At 40.7% G+C, this 19,919-nt stretch overlaps 1 protein-coding gene across 3 annotated transcripts in view; it reads left to right on the top strand.

The window, feature by feature from the left end:
• The window catches only part of IGF1 (insulin like growth factor 1), a 422,585-nt gene extending 403,144 nt beyond the window's left edge, over positions 1–19,441 (top strand). For 2 of the 3 annotated variants that reach the window (XM_085653232.1, XM_085653233.1), the window contains exon 4: positions 16,958–19,441. In XM_085653232.1, coding sequence (XP_085509358.1) covers positions 16,958–17,017 — 60 coding nt within the window. In that variant the 3' untranslated portion in view covers positions 17,018–19,441. The remainder of the gene's footprint in view (positions 1–16,957) is intronic. The other variant, XM_085653234.1, reaches the window with a different exon arrangement.
• Positions 19,442–19,919: the final 478 nt, after the last annotated feature.

Genomic DNA, 19,919 nt, shown 5'->3' with positions numbered 1-19,919 from the left:
TGCTATAACAGATGCTATCTCCAATCTTATCCATATCTGTACCAGTGGCAAAGCAAGAATATCATGCACCCTAATGAATACAAGGAGAATTCTCCCCAGAATGCAGTTGGGTGTTGCTAAAATAAAATAAAACGGGTTTAATGTGCCATTACGCCTCTGGCCCCCAGTGTCACTGCACCTGCTACACCATTGATAGCTACACCGTTCACTATCTCTGAATATGACGATTTAGTTACATGACATGGGCATGCCGCACCATAGTCGATTTAGAATTTTTAGTAGTGCTTTAGTCTCTTTACACAATTTGTTAATCTTGAAAGGAAGCTCATTTTCTAGTTACCATAATGTAGTTCAAAAGGCATCTTAACATTTTTCTTAACCTTAATATTTATCATAATAACCTGCTAAGCACATTTTTCACTTTCCAATGTGCCTCAATATGAAAAGTGTTAAATTTGTTAACATACTCGTAATGTTTTTGTATATGTGTTAAACGAATGCTCCACACTTCACCAACAGAACATTTTAGACAGGGGCGGCTCCTCCGCTATGGCGGAGGACCATCGCCACACTGCTTTCTCGCAGTGCAAGAAGCCAAAACATAAAATGGTAATAAATTTGAGTTATTACCATTTTATTTTTGCTTTGCAGGAGGGCGAGTGGGCCGTGCTGCTCTGCTCTCCGAGCAGGGCATCGGAGGAGTGGTTTGCCCACTCCTGAGTGCGCAAAGACTGTTTGGTCTGCCCTTTCGGGCCGCCCAAACCAGTCATGAGCACTTTGCCCTTCTCCATGCAGGCTGCAATGCAGCCTGCATGGAGAACATGCACACCCCTCTAGCTCCTGGCTGAGCACCGTGTCAAGGCGCTCCAGGCCAATCACAATGCTGCATGCAGCATTGTGATTGGCATGGGGGGGGGGAGCCTGGCTGCCTGCTTCTTGTTCCTGTCAGAGGCAGTAGATCAAGAGAGCAGGAGTAGTGAAGACGTGGGACCTGGCGGATAGGTAGGTTTTTTATATTTCTTTTAAATTATGATCCACCCCCCACGTGACCCCACCTTCCCGCGCAACCCCCCACGCCCACCCACGAGCCATGCTGGCCGCTTCTAATTTTAGACACAGCCAATGGCACCATCATGCATGGCTCTACTTAAAAGTCTCCTTGATTTAGACATCCAATGCCTCAACCATGACCTACTCATCATCCAGACCTGGATTTCCAGCATCTACCTGAAGCTCAGCCCAACCAGATCAAAATTCAGTTTTTTGGGCAAGAACAAGAAACAGCACAAACTGGGCTTAATGACATTAAAAGTGATGACTTTAAACCCTATATTTCACAGAATACCAAGTCACTTGGACTCACCTTGGACACCAATCTCACCTTCAAGGAACATATTGCCAAAAAACAAAGATGGCCTGGTAGGAGCTCTTCTGAATAAAGGTAAAAACCCTTTCTTCCAGAAAGTGACTTCTGAACTACAGGTCAAACCCTCGTACTCTTGCATCTAGAGGGTGGTAACACCCTGCCCCATGGCCTCCCAGACTCCACAAAGGCACCCCTTAAGGCCTTCCTACACGCCACAGCATGTATCGGCCTGATGAAATATGATCATATCAGTTCAATTAAGATGGAACTCCATTAGTTCTCCATGATGGCCTGTTTCACCTTGAAAAGCAGCTGCATCATTTACAAATATATCACAACTGGAGCCCCCACTTATTACAGACAAGTCCACCATATCTGGTGGTTCTTGGCACACCTGCAGGCAGGACACCATAAGATTACAGACTAAGGGGCCAATTTCGATGCAGTCGGCAACGGCTCCAACTGTCGGCCGGAAACGACCAACCACTTCGAAATGTCCATTCGGATTCCTTTCCGACCGACCCATTTGGATGGAGTCAGTTGGAAAGGAATCTGAACCGGATTTCTGAATGGCCTCTGACGGGCTCAGAGAGCCCAGCTGTCATTTGGAAATCCTCCATCAATCCCTCGGGTGGCTCTTTCCGGCCGAGGGATTACAATGGAAGATTCCCACAGCCTTTCTGTTCGGCCTTTCTGACACAGAGAGGCTGTGGGAATCCCACTTTGGGGGCCCACAGCAGGCAAGGCCTCTGGATGGTGGCCTAGGGGGTAACTATCCCCCTAGGCCACCATCCAGAGGCCCCACTGTTGATCCCCACACCTGGTGGCAGGCACCTAGAGGTGCCTGCCACCGGGTGCAGGGTTGAACAGTACCTTTGCTCTTTACAATGAGAGAATGCAAAGAATAGGATTGCGAGCGAACAGTGTTCGTTCGCATCCTATTTGCTGTGCTGGAACCGACGACAGGAGGTCTTTCGGTTCCAGTTCCCAAACATGGACGGACGGTCTCCGGTCCGTTAGACATCGTAATCGGGCCCTGAGAAGGGTAAAAAAGACAAAAACACAAGCCAGCAGGCCTTTTCCATCTATGAATCCAGGATCTGGAAAAACAACGCTGCATCCACGAGAAACACCTCAATACTGCTCCAATTTAAGAAAGACTTTAAGACCCATCTTTTTAAGGACCACTACATGACAATGCCATGACGGTCTATAACCCAACTACCTCTTATAAAGCTCACTAAATTTATGCTTGTCTTTGACCTTTGCTTCCTTTTGGCTAGGTTTGTGCTAGAGAAATATCATATACATACATATATGCATACATGCACAAAAGTTCCCAATGCCCTGCAATTTTGGAGTGCTGCACGGCCTCAAGCAGCACATTAATATCAAATTCTATTTATACTTCCCCATACCAATAATACACATTAGACACAATGCTTTGCAACTTCATGCACACAACACAGTCCCAAGCCACATAGGGCCATATGCATGAACACATTTTCCCATAGACACAGAATGGGCAAAACCCTTTGATGCATCTGGCTCATAGTTGTCTACGCATATTCAGGTCCTGCATCACACAATAAAACCTAAGGCATATCTGACAAAAATGGCCAGCTTTGTTGAGGATGATCAACACTTGTTGAGTTTGGCAGGGCAACACCCTGTTTGAAGTATGGAATCACTTACCAGAGGTCTTACAAGTAATCTTAGATAAGGAGTCAGTGTCAAAGGCATTGGCGCACATCTTACTCTGCCAATCAGTGGCATTCAACACCATTGGTTATTCCATACAGTTCTAGTGGTTGTCTAGCTTAGGTATTGCTGATACAGTGGCAAAGAGGATTAATGTATTCTTGTAAGGACAGGATGAAGTGATTTCCATGATCAATCTTCCTCCTGCAAAATCAAACGCGGTGCTCACCCTGGAACATCCCACTCTCCAAGCTATAACCGTTCTAAGCCAGACATAGATCAGAAAAGTCTATGGCTACGCAACTACTGGTGGGTCTCCCCACCATAACCACATGACCTAACAAATTTACATTCTGCTTAAGAAAAATTGAGGAATGGATGTCAGGATTTTCTTAAATTACATTCCTAGAATACAGAGCTTGAGATTGCAGGAGCCCAACCTGGATCCTGGCATATGAAAATACAGTAACACCAACGTGAAACTTCCCCTTCCTCTGCCCAAGTTGTAAGTATAGGAACTTTGAACTAAAAATGACCCCAAAGTGATATATATGTGTTGCTTCACCTGCACAACATTAGTTCATGTGGCCTGTTGTTCACTTTCAGAAATATAATCCATTTAAGACACCACATCCCGCTTCTTCTTGTTTACTATATATACTTAAATTTTAAAAATCACATTTTGGAAATTGCAATTATTTTAGTCCATGCGCAGCTTTGGAGTAGCCTGCCTCTTACTCTCAACCGGTGGTTCTTATCCTTTCGACTTCTGTGGACCCTCACTGAATCATTTCTGGAATCAGGGGACCATCACTTATGTCATTATTGGAAGCCAGGCCCCCCGGCCTAACCAATTTCTATGATTTAAACCTCAAAATAATACACAAAAAACATAAAAACAAGTATACACCATACAAATGCTCAAATATTAAAATAGGTAGCTTAATTCACAACCAAATATAGAAAAGGTGTTCACATTTTCAATTTTACTTCTTTATTCATGTTAATGTATTAATTTTAATATGTAATTTTGTAAAACAGTTACGGACGCCCTGAGAAGGCTTCTTAGACCGCCAGGAGTCCTCAGACCACAGGTTAAGAACCACTGCTCTAAACAATCTATTCCGTTGGGCCATCAAGATCGTTCTTTTGTATACATAGACCAGCTTATTCGTCCATGCACCCAATACAACTACCTGTTCACACACTCAAGCACATAACTACCCACTCACTCACTTTTTCTCATTATCTTTCTGTGCTCACACACACACACATACATACACATACACCACAACTAGCACACCTCACCCCTGTCGGTGGCCCTATTTGTAATAATTCCTAAGCATAGCTTCCCATCTGATGCCTTCAACAAAAAGAGACTATGACGGATCAAAGTGCATAATTAATTCAACAACCAAGATGCATTTTAGTAGGAGTAGTATCTGGGTAAACAAGCATTGGCAAAGCCAATAAGTTGGGCACTGGCTTCCAATCGTTTGGCTTCAGCAATTCATGCTTTGTTTCCAAAACTTTATTATTGGGGAAGCTGCTGGGTTCTCATCAACCTGAAAAAACCATTGGCTTAAGGCAACAAAGGTCTTCAAAATTGCACATTACCATAGTAGGCACAAGACTGAAGGGAACTACTTTGTCTGTGGATATGTTCCTTCTGAAAGGGCAGCATGCGGTAACTCACAGTGAAGTCAGCCAGTGGCTGAAGTGGGCATTTCCCCATAATGCATGCTGGAATGGGTTGAAGAAAGATGGGTATGACACAACCACAGAGTAATAGATGAAGTCTGGCTAAAAACCTTTATAAGAAACAAAGTTATTCACATCATTTTAGCAAAATCAAGAGATTTAGCTGACACCATACCGAAAAAAGCCAATTGTTCTGGTGCTGACTGCCAGCTTGTCTTTGCTCATGCTTTTTTGTAATGTCTTTGTAAATCTTTATTACAAATACATTGTGAGGGTTTGAAAGCCAGCTACATTGAGACGGCTGAAAAGATAGATTAATAGAAAGGTTTGCAAAAATAGATAGATTGGTAGATAGATTGGTAGATAGATTGGTAGATAGGTAGATAGATACAGATAGGTAGATAGATACAGATAGGTAGATAGAGATAGATAGATAGATAGATAGATAGATAGATAGATAGATAGATAGATAGATAGATAGATAGATAGATAGATAGATAGATAGATAGATAGATAGATAGATAGATAGATAGATAGATAGATAGATAGATAGATAGATAGATAGATAGATAGATAGATAGATAGATAGATAGATAGATAGATAGATAGATAGATAGACGGACAGGACGGACAGACGGACAGACAGACAGACAGACAGACAGACAGACAGACAGACAGACAGACAGACAGACAGACAGACAGACAGACAGACAGACAGACAGACAGACAGACAGACAGACAGACGGATAGATAGACAGACAAGTAGATAGAAAAAGTTGATACTAGACAGATAGATCGTTAAACAAAAAGAGAGGTAAATAGACCAACAGGTAGATATATAGACAGGGAGAGAGGTACATAGATGGACAAGCAGAGAGGTAGCTAACCAGGTAAATAGATTGAAAGGTAGATAGAAAGACAGGAGGACAGGGAGACAGAGAGGTAGATAGTCAGGTGTAGAGATAAACAAGTGGACAGATTGGAAGATAGGTAGGCAGACAGACAGACAGACAGACAGACAGACAGACAGACAGACAGACAGACAGACAGACAGACAGACAGATAGACAGATAGACAGATAGACAGATAGACAGATAGATATTTGGATAAATAGATAGATAGCAATAAATGGCACAGCTTCAATTAGTAATATAATAGTCAAATGTCTGTAGTAGCATGACATGCAAGAGCACTGAAAGCATACTAGAAAGCCAGTTATAAATGCACTTCATTGTGTGCATACTGTGAAAAAACAGCAGTCAAGTAAACAAAGGCAACTCCAAACGAAAATTACAACAACATTAGCAGGAGACGGGAACTGATAAAGCGGGAATGTGCCCCTTGCTGACATCTGGTAGAAAATGTCCTGCTATCACATCAGGCTCTACACACACAAAGGCTACACTAAAGTAATAATAAAGTAAAAACAAAAACATTGGTGCTGAAGGGAACTACCTTGTGTGTGGATTTGCTCCTTGTTAAATGGCTAAATGCAGACACTGAAAGTGAAGTTAGCTGAAGTAGGCTGACCCACTGCTCCATGCTATATGATCTAGTGGGCAGAAGTGACATGTGAATGACAAAACAGCCCACCAATGGATGAAGAGAGCTAGCTGAAAGCCCCTTCAAGTAAGTATGCATATTGATCCACAAAGTACATTTGGATTCTGTAATCTAAATTCAGCTGGCAACTATCAGGTGAATCAGGATTAGTAGGGACATCATAATGAGTTCCTAAGCTTCTAATTCTTCCGAGTGTGTGTCTTCCAGGACTACGGACAATATTCAGAGGACATCCAATTAATGATTTTGAATTGGTGAAATAAGGTTTTTTTGTTTGTAGATAAACCTCTTCCTTCCTTTCCTAGCAGTCGCCTGGCATTCAGTGAATCTTTGTCATAACATTTGTTTAATATTATGTAATTAAATTAAGAAATACCAGGACCATCTACTCTGAGGTGTTTGTTGCACAATTGTGACTGCTCTAGAGGACAGCTGAATGGGACAATATGGGGGGGGAGGGGTGTGGTCTTAAAGAAGAACACTAAGTGATACAATTCCACAAAACAATAATCACAACATTTTAGACATTTGACAAATACATCAAAAGTAGGGTTGGACAGAATTTGTGTAGTCACGCTACGCAAAGCTCTGTGAAAAGGTAAAAAATCTACACGAGCACACAGAGTTCCGCTAAGATGCGGTATTGCTTGTTCCGCCCATTTGCGATGTGTTTTTCCTGTTCGAGAACGCTGTTAGCGTGCTCGGGGGAAAATATCTCGCGAACTTGCCAATGTGGTCGCCAATTGGCTTGGCCATCTTCTTTCACTTGTCCCACCCGCTCGTGATGCATGTTTCCTGTTCGCGAACTTGGGCGCGTCTGAATGACGTGTTCGCGATCGCAGACTCTCGCGGGATCGCACGGCCGGCTACCAAAATCTCGTGGCGCACGCAAAACGATAGGAAAACTCATCGGCGAATGCAGGGATCCCGGTAAGTCGCTCCTGCACGCGCGAATACATATTTTGAAATTGCGAACAAGGGAAAAGTTCCGCGGAATTGCCCAAATTCCGCAAATTCCGTGAGCGAAACGGAATTTATCGCTCAGGCCTAATCAAAAGCAGGCGATTTCTTGACAATGACATGAGTCATGGTTAATGATATACTTTCTTTTTCCCTGTATGCACCCCTATCTTACCCACCCAAGCCATATTGAACCAACCACTCTCTATTGCAATTGAGCGGTGTGCTCTTCCTATCCATCCTGAGCAACCAGACAGGTGATACTTGCATCCCAGCGGAAAGGATGTAGCACTGAATTTGCCTTGCTCAGTTTGTCCTTTTTTTTTAATATTGGCTAACGCTCCTAAACTCAAATTAGTTTAGAGCGAGTCTACTGATCAGCTGATTCTTAAGGTCCTCCTTTGGCTAACTAAGCATATGGAATTTGATCCTTCTTTTTCAGCTCACATTTTAACGGCTAGAAGGGTTGACTGGATCAGGCCATCTCCAAATGCTGTTTGCAGAAACTTTCTTTTTGTGGGTTTTCTCAGATATATGCTCTTCAATTGGGATATTTCTATGAACTGTTAAAACTTGGCTTAAGGAAGTGGGGGTACTCTAATCCAAGCCGGAAGGGTAGAGAGGTTCTTCCACTTACTGGAAGACATACTGGAGGGATATGTCCTCATTGACTAATACTGGCAACCAAATAAGTATACCACCTTGTTACTTGAAAAAGTCGGGCACTACTCTCATCAGGTGGTACACCGTCCGCTCATGGGCGGGGAAATAAGCAATTCCTTTTTGGTATGTAACCCTCACACACTCTAGTAGTGTCATGCCTCATCATTGGGTACACCCTGACTCCTAAAGGTCAGGGTGGGCTCAACCATATTCCAGGGAGCACTTAGGAGAAATAGGCCAAGGGTTGTAAAGATTAAAAATCCTCAGTTAACTCCAGGTATCCCTTTATTGGCAGAGTTACAGGGGATATTAAAACTATTAAGGAAGTAGGGTAGTGAGGATGTAATGGTCCTATAACCCTAGTGCCAACATGTTTCAGCCCTTTGAGATTGGCCCGAGTGGGTCATTGCTTTTTTCAGGGCAACTTAGATTCCCGTCCTGGATTGCAATGAGGAACTACCTTGTATCTGATACAAAGTTCAGAAAGCTGCACTTTAAGGACCGGTCTGGTATATACTGATCCTTGATATTGTATGACGTGTCCAACCCTTCTATGGTGGACTTATAATTTCTCTGGAGAATGCGGATAGAGGGGTAGCCCTATAGTAAACATTCGTCAAGAGTCCTGCCCTGTTCGCTCAACAAAATGGGTCTGCGTCTCCCGGCATTTCTATGTGTCCCATACCCTGAGGTCACCTTTTGTTTCTGTCTCAGTCCCTGCTCTTGTTTCGAAACCCAATTTGGCGCAATGTAATTGTTGTTTTTCTGTGATTGCTGGGTTGGAGTGGTGTGATTGACTTATACCCACACCTGATGTTGAGTTTGCAGACTGCAGGGATGGTCAGCATTTGAAGGTTTCAAAGGTTGCTAGTAATAAAGCTACTTCTTCTATGTCCAGGGGAGACATTACACACAGTTGTTCTTCAGGTATTTTATTCCCTGCTGAAACTGAGGAGCCCTCACCTGAACACAGTTTTGTACTTAATATTAGGTCCAGGTGATGTTTGACTAAGTTTACCTTTATGTCCTGGAATATTGCAGGGATTAATAGTAAACTGGCCGTGAAAGATTGGCTTATCCTGGCTGAACAGATTGTATCATTAAACAAGAAATCTGGCTATAACTTCTGTGGCTTTCAATGGTTATTCATATTTTTCTATCCCTGCTATCCCTTCTACATTGGGTTGACCAAAGGGAGGATTGTCAATATTGGATAAAACTTGGAGTTAAGGCCAAATGAGTCCCTATGAATCTTAACTGTTCTGAGGTCTAGGCGTTAGACATGACTGGCTCTCATTGTTTTAAATTTATATTATTCATTTCTATAGCAATGATTTTTCTAGATCTGTCAATAGGAATTTCTACATTTATTTAGTATTGTTGGCAAACTTATGTCCAATTTTAATTCTGCTCAGTTGGAATGTAACATTATGATCTGTGGTGACTTTAATGCAAAACTCAGCTATACAAGTTCTGATATTAGAATCATTGTAATGTGAGTGCTACGACAGGCCCTGCTGATATGAAAGGTATTGAGTTAGTCGACTATTTTATGGTTTGTGACCTTGTAAATATACATGAATCAATCTACGAAAGATTACCCAGGGTAACTACTTTCCATGGAAGAGGTTGTTATTCAGTAATTGATTACTGTTTTATTGCTCATGGCTTAATACAGTTTTTGCATGAATGTGAGATACTGCGCTCCACCTTCAGTGATCCCAATCCATTCACTGCTACACTATTTTTACCATTAGATATCACTAAACATTCTGAGGAAGCAGTCCTGCAGCCATCGTCTCAGCATAACAGTATGGCAAACCAATTTTTTTGAAGGGTTAGTCAAGTCTAATTTGTATGTTTTTCTGGTCTGGTACAAGCCTTTCTGAGTTAATGCTTATTTTTGTAAGGGTTAGTCGAGTCTAATTTTTATATTGTCCTGGTCTGGTACAAGCCTTCTCTGAGTTTACACTTGATCTAGATTTGTCTACCAACTATGCTAAATCGCAAATCATGGCATGTGGACCCAAGAGTTATTTGTTGCGCACTCTACGAGTTGATGAGAATTATTTAGAGAGTGTTTTTGAATTTCCGTACCTTGGCCAAATATTTGATGCTAATGGTTCTTCGGCAGAGAATATAAGTTTTAGAAACACTAAATTCAAACAAACTATTTGTTCATTTTTAAACATCTGTAAATCTGCTGGGGGAAGTGAATAGTCTCTTTTATAGAAATATATTCTAAGCAATGTGTACCTGTTGCAAGCTATTGGTGTGGAATCTGTGGTTACAGTGATAGTCGTGTGTTACAGGTTGAAGAGAATTGTTTTTGTAGGCAGCTTCTCTCTCTTCCACTCCCCATTATATCTGTCATAAAGAGATGGCCTTACCGTATCTTGAGGATTCCATTAATCTGGGCCCCCTTTTGTTGTGACAATCAATTTGGAATAACCCGAGAGCTGCTTTTACTCATGACATTATTTACGACTGTGTGTGCTTTGCCCATGGCTTAGACATCCCTAGGCTTGCTTATGTTAAACGAAATGTTACTATTTTGAGTAAATCCATTTGATTTAATAATCCTTTATCTGTATGCAAAGCTGATAAGAATATATATAGTGAAATGTGCATTCATGGATAAATGCTGTGCTGAAAGGAATTGCTTAGAATTAGGCAAATCTCTTGTTTGGAATTACTCCGTTTTGAAAACTAATTCTGGCCCAGAACCCTATTTAACGTACATGACTAATAATGTCATATGTTGTGCTTTCCTCGGGGTACTATCAGTATTTAGGTTATAAGAAATGTGCTTGTGACAATCTTTCCTCCTAATCCTTGTGGCACTTTATGATATTTTGCACATTATATAAATCATCTACAGTTTGTTATTTTTTACATCTTTTTAAAATTCATAATTTTAAACAGTGCAGAGTTTATCATTACCAAGTACTAATGTGTATTTCAGATTGAGCAGTTTTCTCAAGGCAGCTCTGTTTTACCATACACATTTACATGTTCTATTATCTCTGTATTGACATTTTTAAATGATATGTATGATTTTATATTCTTTATGTTTATATTTTATGATTGCCAATGACATTCAAATAAAGAGATTGATTGATCGATTGATTAAACTCAAAGCTGTATTGAAGAAGATAGGGTGCAGTTGGCAGAAGAGAGGTTGTTTCCTCTTTAAGTCAAGGTTAATGAAGAATATGAAAGGTGAAAACCCACAACCTATATTATTGCCCAACCAAAGATGTTCCATTTGTAATTGTGTTAAATGTGTCTGTAGCTACTCCAAGATCTTCTTAGATTAGAGTGCAACTTAAAGATGCAGAACATGTATATGACACAAATGTCATCAAACTGGTATGTTTAAAAAACGAATATTTAACGTTACACCGCGAGTAAATACCGGTAGGTTACAACGCGTACATTACATCGTCGGCGTTGTTACCACACATGGCATTACATCGCAAGTCGTTTCTACGACTTGCGCTAGATTGCGCGCTGGACTTAGGAATAGTATACATTATTATTCCTACTACAGTTAGCGCAACAGCAGGGAATGTGTTGGACTTAAAATCCAACACATTCCCTGACAAGGATTGTAGTTGCTGCTTGACCAGGGCTCTCACCCCAGTCAACCAACAACCCAATTTCTTATAATTCTCCTCCTACCTTTCCAACCGACACCAATTTGCTTACATGGGCACCTCCACATCACAAAACATCCCTAGCACCTTGGGAGTCCCCCAGAGCTCCCTTCTATATCCTGTCATCCTTAACCTTTTCATTGAGGTGCTTGGAGCTCTATGTACAGATAACAGCATCAAGATTTACCAATATGCCAATGATACACAGCTCTACTTGAAAGCTTCCTCTGCTTTAGACATCCAACTCCTCAAACACTGCTTGCACATCATCCAGAACTGGATTCCAGTGTCTACCTGAGCTCAACTCAGCCAAGATAGAATATTTGTCATTTTCTATGGAAAACTAACAAGATATAGTAGAAACATGGCTCGATGATATGAACTTTGAAGGCTTCAAACCCAACTTCCATCGAATGCAAGGTCTCTCGAATTTATTCCAGACATCAACAGCACCTTCAAGGAACACATTGACAAAAAACAAAGACGTCCTGGTACCAACTCTATCTTTTAAAGAAATCTAAACCGTTTCTTCCGGAAAGTGACTTTAAAACTGCTGTTTAAGCCCTCAAACTCCTGCATCTAGATATCTGTATGATGGTAATGCTCTGTGTCATGGCCTCCCAGACTGCACATTGGCACCCTGAGGGGTATCCTACATACAGCAACAGATCTCATTCAGGGTCTAAAAAAATAAGATCACATCAACCCCATCATGATGGAACTCTGTTGGGTCCCCTTGCCTGCTGCACCATCTTCAAAGCCAGCTGCATCATTTACAAATTTACCACAACCAGCACTCCCTCTTATCTTCCAGACAAGCTCTCAGTACACCCGCAGCCTGGACACCATCACACTGCAGTATAATAAGTGTAAAAAAGAAAAAATCAAGCAAGCCGGCCGTTTCTATTTATGTACCCATGATCTGGAACAACATCTCCGTATCTATCAGGACCATCCTCATGATTATCCATTTTAAGAAAGAGTTGAATACTGACGTCTTTAAAGAACACTACATCACAATTGACTAATCATCCATAACTCAGCTTCCACTCCTATTACTTGTGACTTTATGCTTCTCTTTGACCATCTAGAGTGCTTGCTGCCTTTTGGCTAGGTTCTTGTTTCAGAAACACAAGGTACATATGTACTGCATAGAGAAAAAATGTCACTATATAAATAGCAGTTTCTACTATACAATTTTGCTTTTTGTACAGTTGTGCAGACAGAAATGCCTCTGCATAACTGTAACTGAAAATTCATAAAGATTTATGGTAATGAGCCAGAAAACTGAGACTGTCTTAGATTTCGAGCCACGACCTGAGAAACATTTTTAAAATCCCAAAGTAAGTAAATCTGCAAGCCTAAGGCTGTAAAGCTCCGAGTATAGATTTACTAATTTCTTTAAGACTTGTGCCCAAGTTTGCTATATTTGTTTTATGCAGTGATTATACACCAGATTGCTGTGTTGCTGCCTTAATGTGAAATATGGGAGCAGGTTCAATCTATTTGCATTAAAAGGGTTGTTCTTAGCTGTATGCTGTTTAATTTGTACATTTTAAATAGTTTCTTTTATCTGCTCCAGTGGAGCATTGTTCTATGTGAATTGTTTGTCTGTGTGATGCGTCACACTTATTTTTCTTTGGCTCCGCTCTTTCCTGAGCCTTAGCACTTTGCCATGATTTGATTACAGACAACTTTCTATTTTTACCATGGTCCACTTATCGCCTGCTTGCGTTATGCGTTATTAGGAGTAATCCTACAGCCAGAGCACATTTGCAGAGAGCACAGGTGGCTGCTTATGCTTGCTATTCGTGTTCTACTGAATTTTGCACTGTTTCTTAGGGCAAAATGCATCCTCACGTCTATTTTGGATGTAAGGGTGCATTTTGCTGTAAGAAAATAGCACTAAATGCTGGTAGTAACTTTGGAGAAAATCCTACCCCAGGAACACATTTAGCAAGAGCAAGCGGCTGCTCATGCTCGCTATTCATGTTCTGTTGCATTTAGCACTATTTCTTAGCTCAAAATGCATCCTCGCATCCATTTTGGGCAGGAGGGGGCATTTTTGCTCTAAAAACTATCGCTAGAAGCAGAATTACTATTCTCATGTAGGTCAAATGTAATACATCAGAATTCTTAGATAACTCCAGGTGATTACACTACATGGAATCATGCGAGTTACCCCCACACTAACTGAAACCAAAATCTATCTCATGCTCCCCAGGTGATTCCAACCACTTGTTTCTCCAGCCCACAAATTAGAGATTTACACCCTGATAACCACAGCCTCAATTATGATTTTGGTAGTGCTGCACCGGTTCTGCTCCAGCACAGCACCGCCAAAGCCGTGCAGGGACTGCCTGCCAGATTATGAGTAAAACTCATGTCTGGCAGGCTTTTCTTTTGTCGTTTCCATGGTGGGACCCTGAAAATAGGCACTGCAATGGGAACGTAAAAAAAGTTCCAGAACAGCATGGACTGTGAAGTCCATGCTGTGCTGGAACTTGGGATGCATGCAAACAGGGGGGGCACATGTTGTGCCTCCCTGAATGCATCCCCATGGTGGTGGGGCATGGGGACCTTGAAGGTCCCTCTTTGTTTCCCCACCATCAGCCTTTTCATGGCTGTGAGCATATTGAATAGCCCTGTCTGCTGCATCACCACCAGGGTACAACAGTTTCCTGGCACAGCCACACATCAGTGGACAGTCCAAAAAGCCGCCTCCAAATAGGACCGCCACCGGACCGACACAGCTAGTCTGATGGTCAAAGACTGCCAGACTCCAAATCGGGCCCTATGTTTTAGTGTCCGGCATGAGCGGCATTTTGTCGGTAAAGAACTTAAAAAATAATTTAAACTGCCTGTTCGCATTTCAGAGGACTGTGAAACGATTCATTCTAGAAATTTGTGTCATACTAATCAAACATCATCAATCCATGTTCTGTAACGTCCAGTCTGCTGTGGCCACAGACATGAAGTCAGCTTCCTTAAGAGCAACACAGTTTAGATTAATTATTTTGAATTGATACATGGTTCTCACTTGATTATAAAGCAACCTAGATGAAGAATTACCCTAGGGATATAAAATTATTCGTGTTGACTCAGAGGTAAAGCACAGGGTAGGAGTTAAGTTTATTTTTCTATAAATTTTAGAAAGATGAATTCCTTGATTTGTCCTCAAACTGACAATCTTGTCTTAACTCTTGAGATTTGCCATTTTCCATTGGTCTTTCTCTTGATTTATACTGCACCGTAGTCTCTGCTTAATTGTCTCGACCAGCCTATGGACAAGATAGGACTTCTCAGCTTTCAAAAAAGGAATCGAATCCTATTAGGAGCACTACATTTATGGTAACAAGCAACAATGTGATATACATTACATTTCTTGAAAACTTTAGAGATGTTTAATCAGAACCTTATATTTGCTTTTCCCACTCATACAGCATGGCATCTTTTAGATTCGATCTTCTCTAATTTTACAGGAATTCAGATTAGGAAACTGTAAGAAATCATGTTATTGGTTGAAGGGAGTGAAAGCCCATCCTCAGGCAATAACCACAATCCTTCTCAGAGTGAACCACACGCACTCACTAAATTAACCTGTGCTTAACCCTCTGGCAGCTTGACACAAAGCAGTCAGGCCTTATGTAGAGGCAATGTGTAAAGTATTTATGCAGCACACAAATTCTAATAAAGTGAAAACACCACACAAGAAAAATCCCAAACCAATTCAGAAAACTAGAGTAACTTTTAATAAATAAAATGATACCAGAATGACAAACATTCAATCAGTGGAACTGCAGTAGCGGTACCGCCGCTAAGGCGGAGGAGCATTGCCCTACGGCTTTTCAGCAGTGTAAGGAAAAATAAAATGATAATAACTTCATGTTATTATCATTTTATTTTTGCCTTGCAAGTCTCTACTTACCTATATACACTTACTGTCTCGAACATTTTGGCACACTAAATTTTTGCAATGATATTTTGGCCCTCAATAATTTTGTCCACGATATTCTGTCTTAAAACCAACCTTCCTACATATGCACAATGCCCAGATAGCAAAACTACAGGAAAATCACCTTACCAATCATAGGGAGAACACATTTGAACTCAATTGGAGCACCTTTCGGTTCTTTGCTTCGTGTTCTATATATGCCACATGGATGGGCATTATACTTAAGAAAGGCTCAATCAAAACAGATCCAAGAGTTTCTACATTCTTGTCCATTGTGGCATAAACAGTAAATGTTGCACCCTGATTAACCTATATGGCCCTAACATGAACTCCTCAATATTCTTCCAACACATTGCTTATGAACTGGCACTGCAGTCACCCAGCTCTACAAATAGGGAGGGGATTTAAACCTTATTCTTCACCCAACTAGAGACAGACATGTGCCTAGCACAGAGTGACCAGCTAAGAAAATGTTTGTTCATCCAAAGCAACAATATTAATTTCCGATACTGGTGTGCCCATAACCCGTACAAAATGAATTACACATACATCTCTACCAACCACGGTTCCTCCTTTAGACTTCACTGGTGGTTAGTATCTGAAGATATCAATAAACAAGTCTCTGGTGTTAACCACTTGGCTTGAACACTGTCAAACCACAACCCGGTTCAACTCACGTTAACCTTCCAGGACACATAGACTCAATGCCGACCCTGGTGCCTCCCAAAGGAAGTGCAATTAGATTCTGTTTTCTCAGAAGAGGTCAGGACCGCTATCAAGGATTACTTTGAGCTCAATGCAAATACAGGCTATGGAGTGAGGTGGGAGGCTTTTAATGCCAACAAAAGAGGTATCTGTATCACCAAACATGCTGGTATCCTCAATGTAGTCATAACTGAACTATGCGATCTGGAGCACTCAGAACTTCAGAGGCCCTTTGCCACTACCCACTCCTAAACCAAGAAATAAGATAGATAGATAGATAGATAGATAGATAGATAGATAGATAGATAGATAGATAGATAGATAGATAGATAGATAGATAGATAGATAGATAGATAGATAGATAGATAGATAGATAGATAGATAGATAGATAGATAGATAGATAGATAGATAGATAGATAGATAGATAGATAGATAGATAGATAGATAGATAGATAGATAGATAGATAGATAGATAGATACCTTGACAATGCTTACCATCCGTGGAAAAGTCACAAAAACTTACCTGCATGGCCTACAGGCCGCTTTGGAAAGGCTGTTTCCCACTTGTGCGATCCATGGGGTCGAGGAAATATGCTCCGAGACAAAAGATACAATGTATCATTCAATTACTATTTGCAAAAACTACTATACTGAGTAATGCTCTTTCCTTTTTCTTCCTCTAGGAAGTACATTTAAAGAACGCAAGCCGAGGAAACACGGGAAACAGAAGCTACCGAATGTAAAAAATGCAATCCTGGGGAAGAAGACGGAATGTGACATCTGCAAAATCCTTTACTGTAAAGAAATGATTTTTTTAAAATATAGGACTTTGAAAAACAATAGTTGAAATAAGCTTGACGATATCACTAATGGGCATTTCCCAATCAGCAATGCAGGAACAATTTAAGTACCAATAATATGTCTTGCCAAAAAACAACAAAGCAACGCCAAGTACAATGTACATTCCCACAGAATTATGTCTTGTCAACAGAATGTTAATGGTCACTTGAAATATCTCCTGGAATTGATGTATTGCTGTCTTATTTTTGACCCTGATGAATGCCCTGCACAGAAGTTGAGTTTTTTCAGTATTTCAGATGCCTGCACCCCTCAGGGGCCCAGAAATGGGTGGACCCTGAGTGGATCCAATTGCACTAAATTGACCACTCAAACTCTGACTGTGGAAGTCATCCAACAGTCTTGTAAGAGGGGTTTTCTTTTATTTGCACTTCTTTACAAGATACAAGCTGTACATTTGTACAGTCTCTGATATTGTTGTTTGTCCGCCCCTTAATGTTTGCACAGTTTTGCATTCTCGCAGCATTTTGAACATACATGAATTCCATAATGGCATTTTGAGTATTGGTCACACATGTATTGGTAGACAAAGCTTATTTTCACAACATGCAAAAATATCAATAAAGCAGATGATTTTTTTCTATCAACAGTTCAATATAGGATTCAACTTTATTGTTGAATCCTACAACAATTCAACAGAAAATTTTAGGAACAACGTTTTTCAAAAGTAATTTCTTTTTCTTTTTTCCATATAAAGCAGTATCTTAAATTTATCCTATCAGTAATACGCATATATCCAACAATACGCAAAACAATGTTTCAAGTCAGTGGTGCTATTTTGTGTAGTTTGCAGTAGTATAGGGATCTGAAAACACTTTTCATGAAAATGTTATGAAAATGTTGTTAAAGGCTAGTACAATGAGAATGAAAAAATAATACATTTTGAAATATGGAAGCCAGGATATGGATAAAGTCTGATTGCACAGAGACAATATGCGTACATCTAGTGACTGTGAAGTCTGTTTTCATAATCCGGAAACTGTTTCACTGGAAATCATGATGGCAGCCAACCATTAAAGTAGCAAATGTTGATATCACTTAGGTCTTAATCTGTGCATTGTTCATAGAGTGAGAGTGATTTCTGCCTTTACAGCAGGGCATCGCATGCTATTAAAAGATCTGAAGTATTGACATCTTATCAAGGAATCTGAAGAATTTTCATATTAGTATCAAGTTTAACTGGAAAAGATTACCTTGGAATATAGAGGAGCATGTCCCAAAATATGACTTGAAGTCCCAAGGAGTGCATGGACAATTGCAGGTAGATGTTTTGCAAGAGCTTAAAATTGTTGGATAAACTCCAAGGTTGAAGATTTGGAATGTCCATTGATGTTTCATGAGGACCAGTGCTGTTCCAGGGTTGAAGGATACAAAAAGAAAGGTGACTGTTGAATGCTGGAATTAATCACAGCCACTGATAATTAGTCTGGGACACTATGCAGTTCGGACATGGATCAGTAATTCTGTAAAAGCTTCTGATTTGCATCAATTGTATGTACAATTATTGCTTCCAGAGTAATTGGAAATCCAGAAACTACCCAGTCCTTGTGGGCTAATGTTGAACACCTTGCTCAAGAGAAAGATATTGCATTATGTTTAGGACTGTGGTATTTCATGCCAAACTGCAGAGCAAAGTGCAATGCACAGCAGATATATAAGTACGCGACCTGCGTTAGGTAATCTCCCTTTTGTGGTGTTTTTGTGAGCATCAATAGAAGGCTTACAGGGGCTACATTTGCCTCGTTCGTGTCCACGTTCCTTAAAATTACTTTTGACCATATTTAGGCACTAGGACAGAGGGTGGCTTATTTGTGCTTGTAAAATATCTGAAATTCAGGTCCATGTTCCTAAAAGGAACTCCATTCAAGAGACAAGTAGAAACGGACAGCCTGTCAACTGCCTATGCAAATCATGTACGCTACCTTCAGGTGCTGCAGGTTCTGCAGGCTGTGGCGAGTGAAAAATGGGCACTGTGACCTAAAAACCCCCTCTTTCTTCAGCTCCTTCCTATATTGCAGGGGCGAAAACCACCGCTTAATCCTCCTGAAGCACAGATGCAGTGCAAACCATATTCTCTACCCTTCACAATGCAATGTAAACTCCACATCAAAATCCTGTCCCAGGTGCTCAAAGATATTTGTCTGTCTAGGAAGAGTGTCTTCAGGTGCCTTCCCACCCTTTTTCATAATTGAGCTTTTAAATGCACTGGCCAAGGGCTTTCCCACAGATGGTGACAACCACAGAGTTCACACTTGTACCTAGACTGTATTTTGGTACTGTGTCAATAAATCGAAAAATCTCAAAACCTGCTCATTTGAACCTTTTACTTCATCCGACTCAACAAAAATGTATTAAAACAAACTGATATTGGATGGCAGCAAAAGCCAGTAATGTCCCATTGTATACCACCCAAGTGCCTAAATGTAGTAAAATGAGCAACTTTTTTTCTAGGATCAGGGAATTGACTCCAATCCCTATGCTATATGCATATTTTACTCAGTCTGTGATCATTCTAAAAATGTTATAATTTCCTGTTAAAAATTCTGATCTGGTTACTTTTTAACAGATGCGCCTGTTTCGTTCTACCATCTCCTGTCCTGCGATTTCTAGAGCTTGTTTTGCACTGCTGGATCTTCACGCTATATATATTATTGAATGTTTAATCAAAATTAAATGACTTCCCATTTCAGGGGAAAATAACTTTGAACAGTACCTCATAAGGTGGGCTGGCTGCCACAGGAGTAAATACACACTAGGAAACAGACATTTTGTGTTCCAGTTACTGCA

The sequence above is a fragment of the Triturus cristatus genome, chromosome 4_1, assembly GCF_964204655.1.
Source record: "Triturus cristatus chromosome 4_1, aTriCri1.1, whole genome shotgun sequence".
In the NCBI taxonomy this organism is placed as follows: Eukaryota; Metazoa; Chordata; class Amphibia; order Caudata; family Salamandridae; genus Triturus; species Triturus cristatus.
This window is presented reverse-complemented; position numbering and strand designations above follow the sequence as displayed.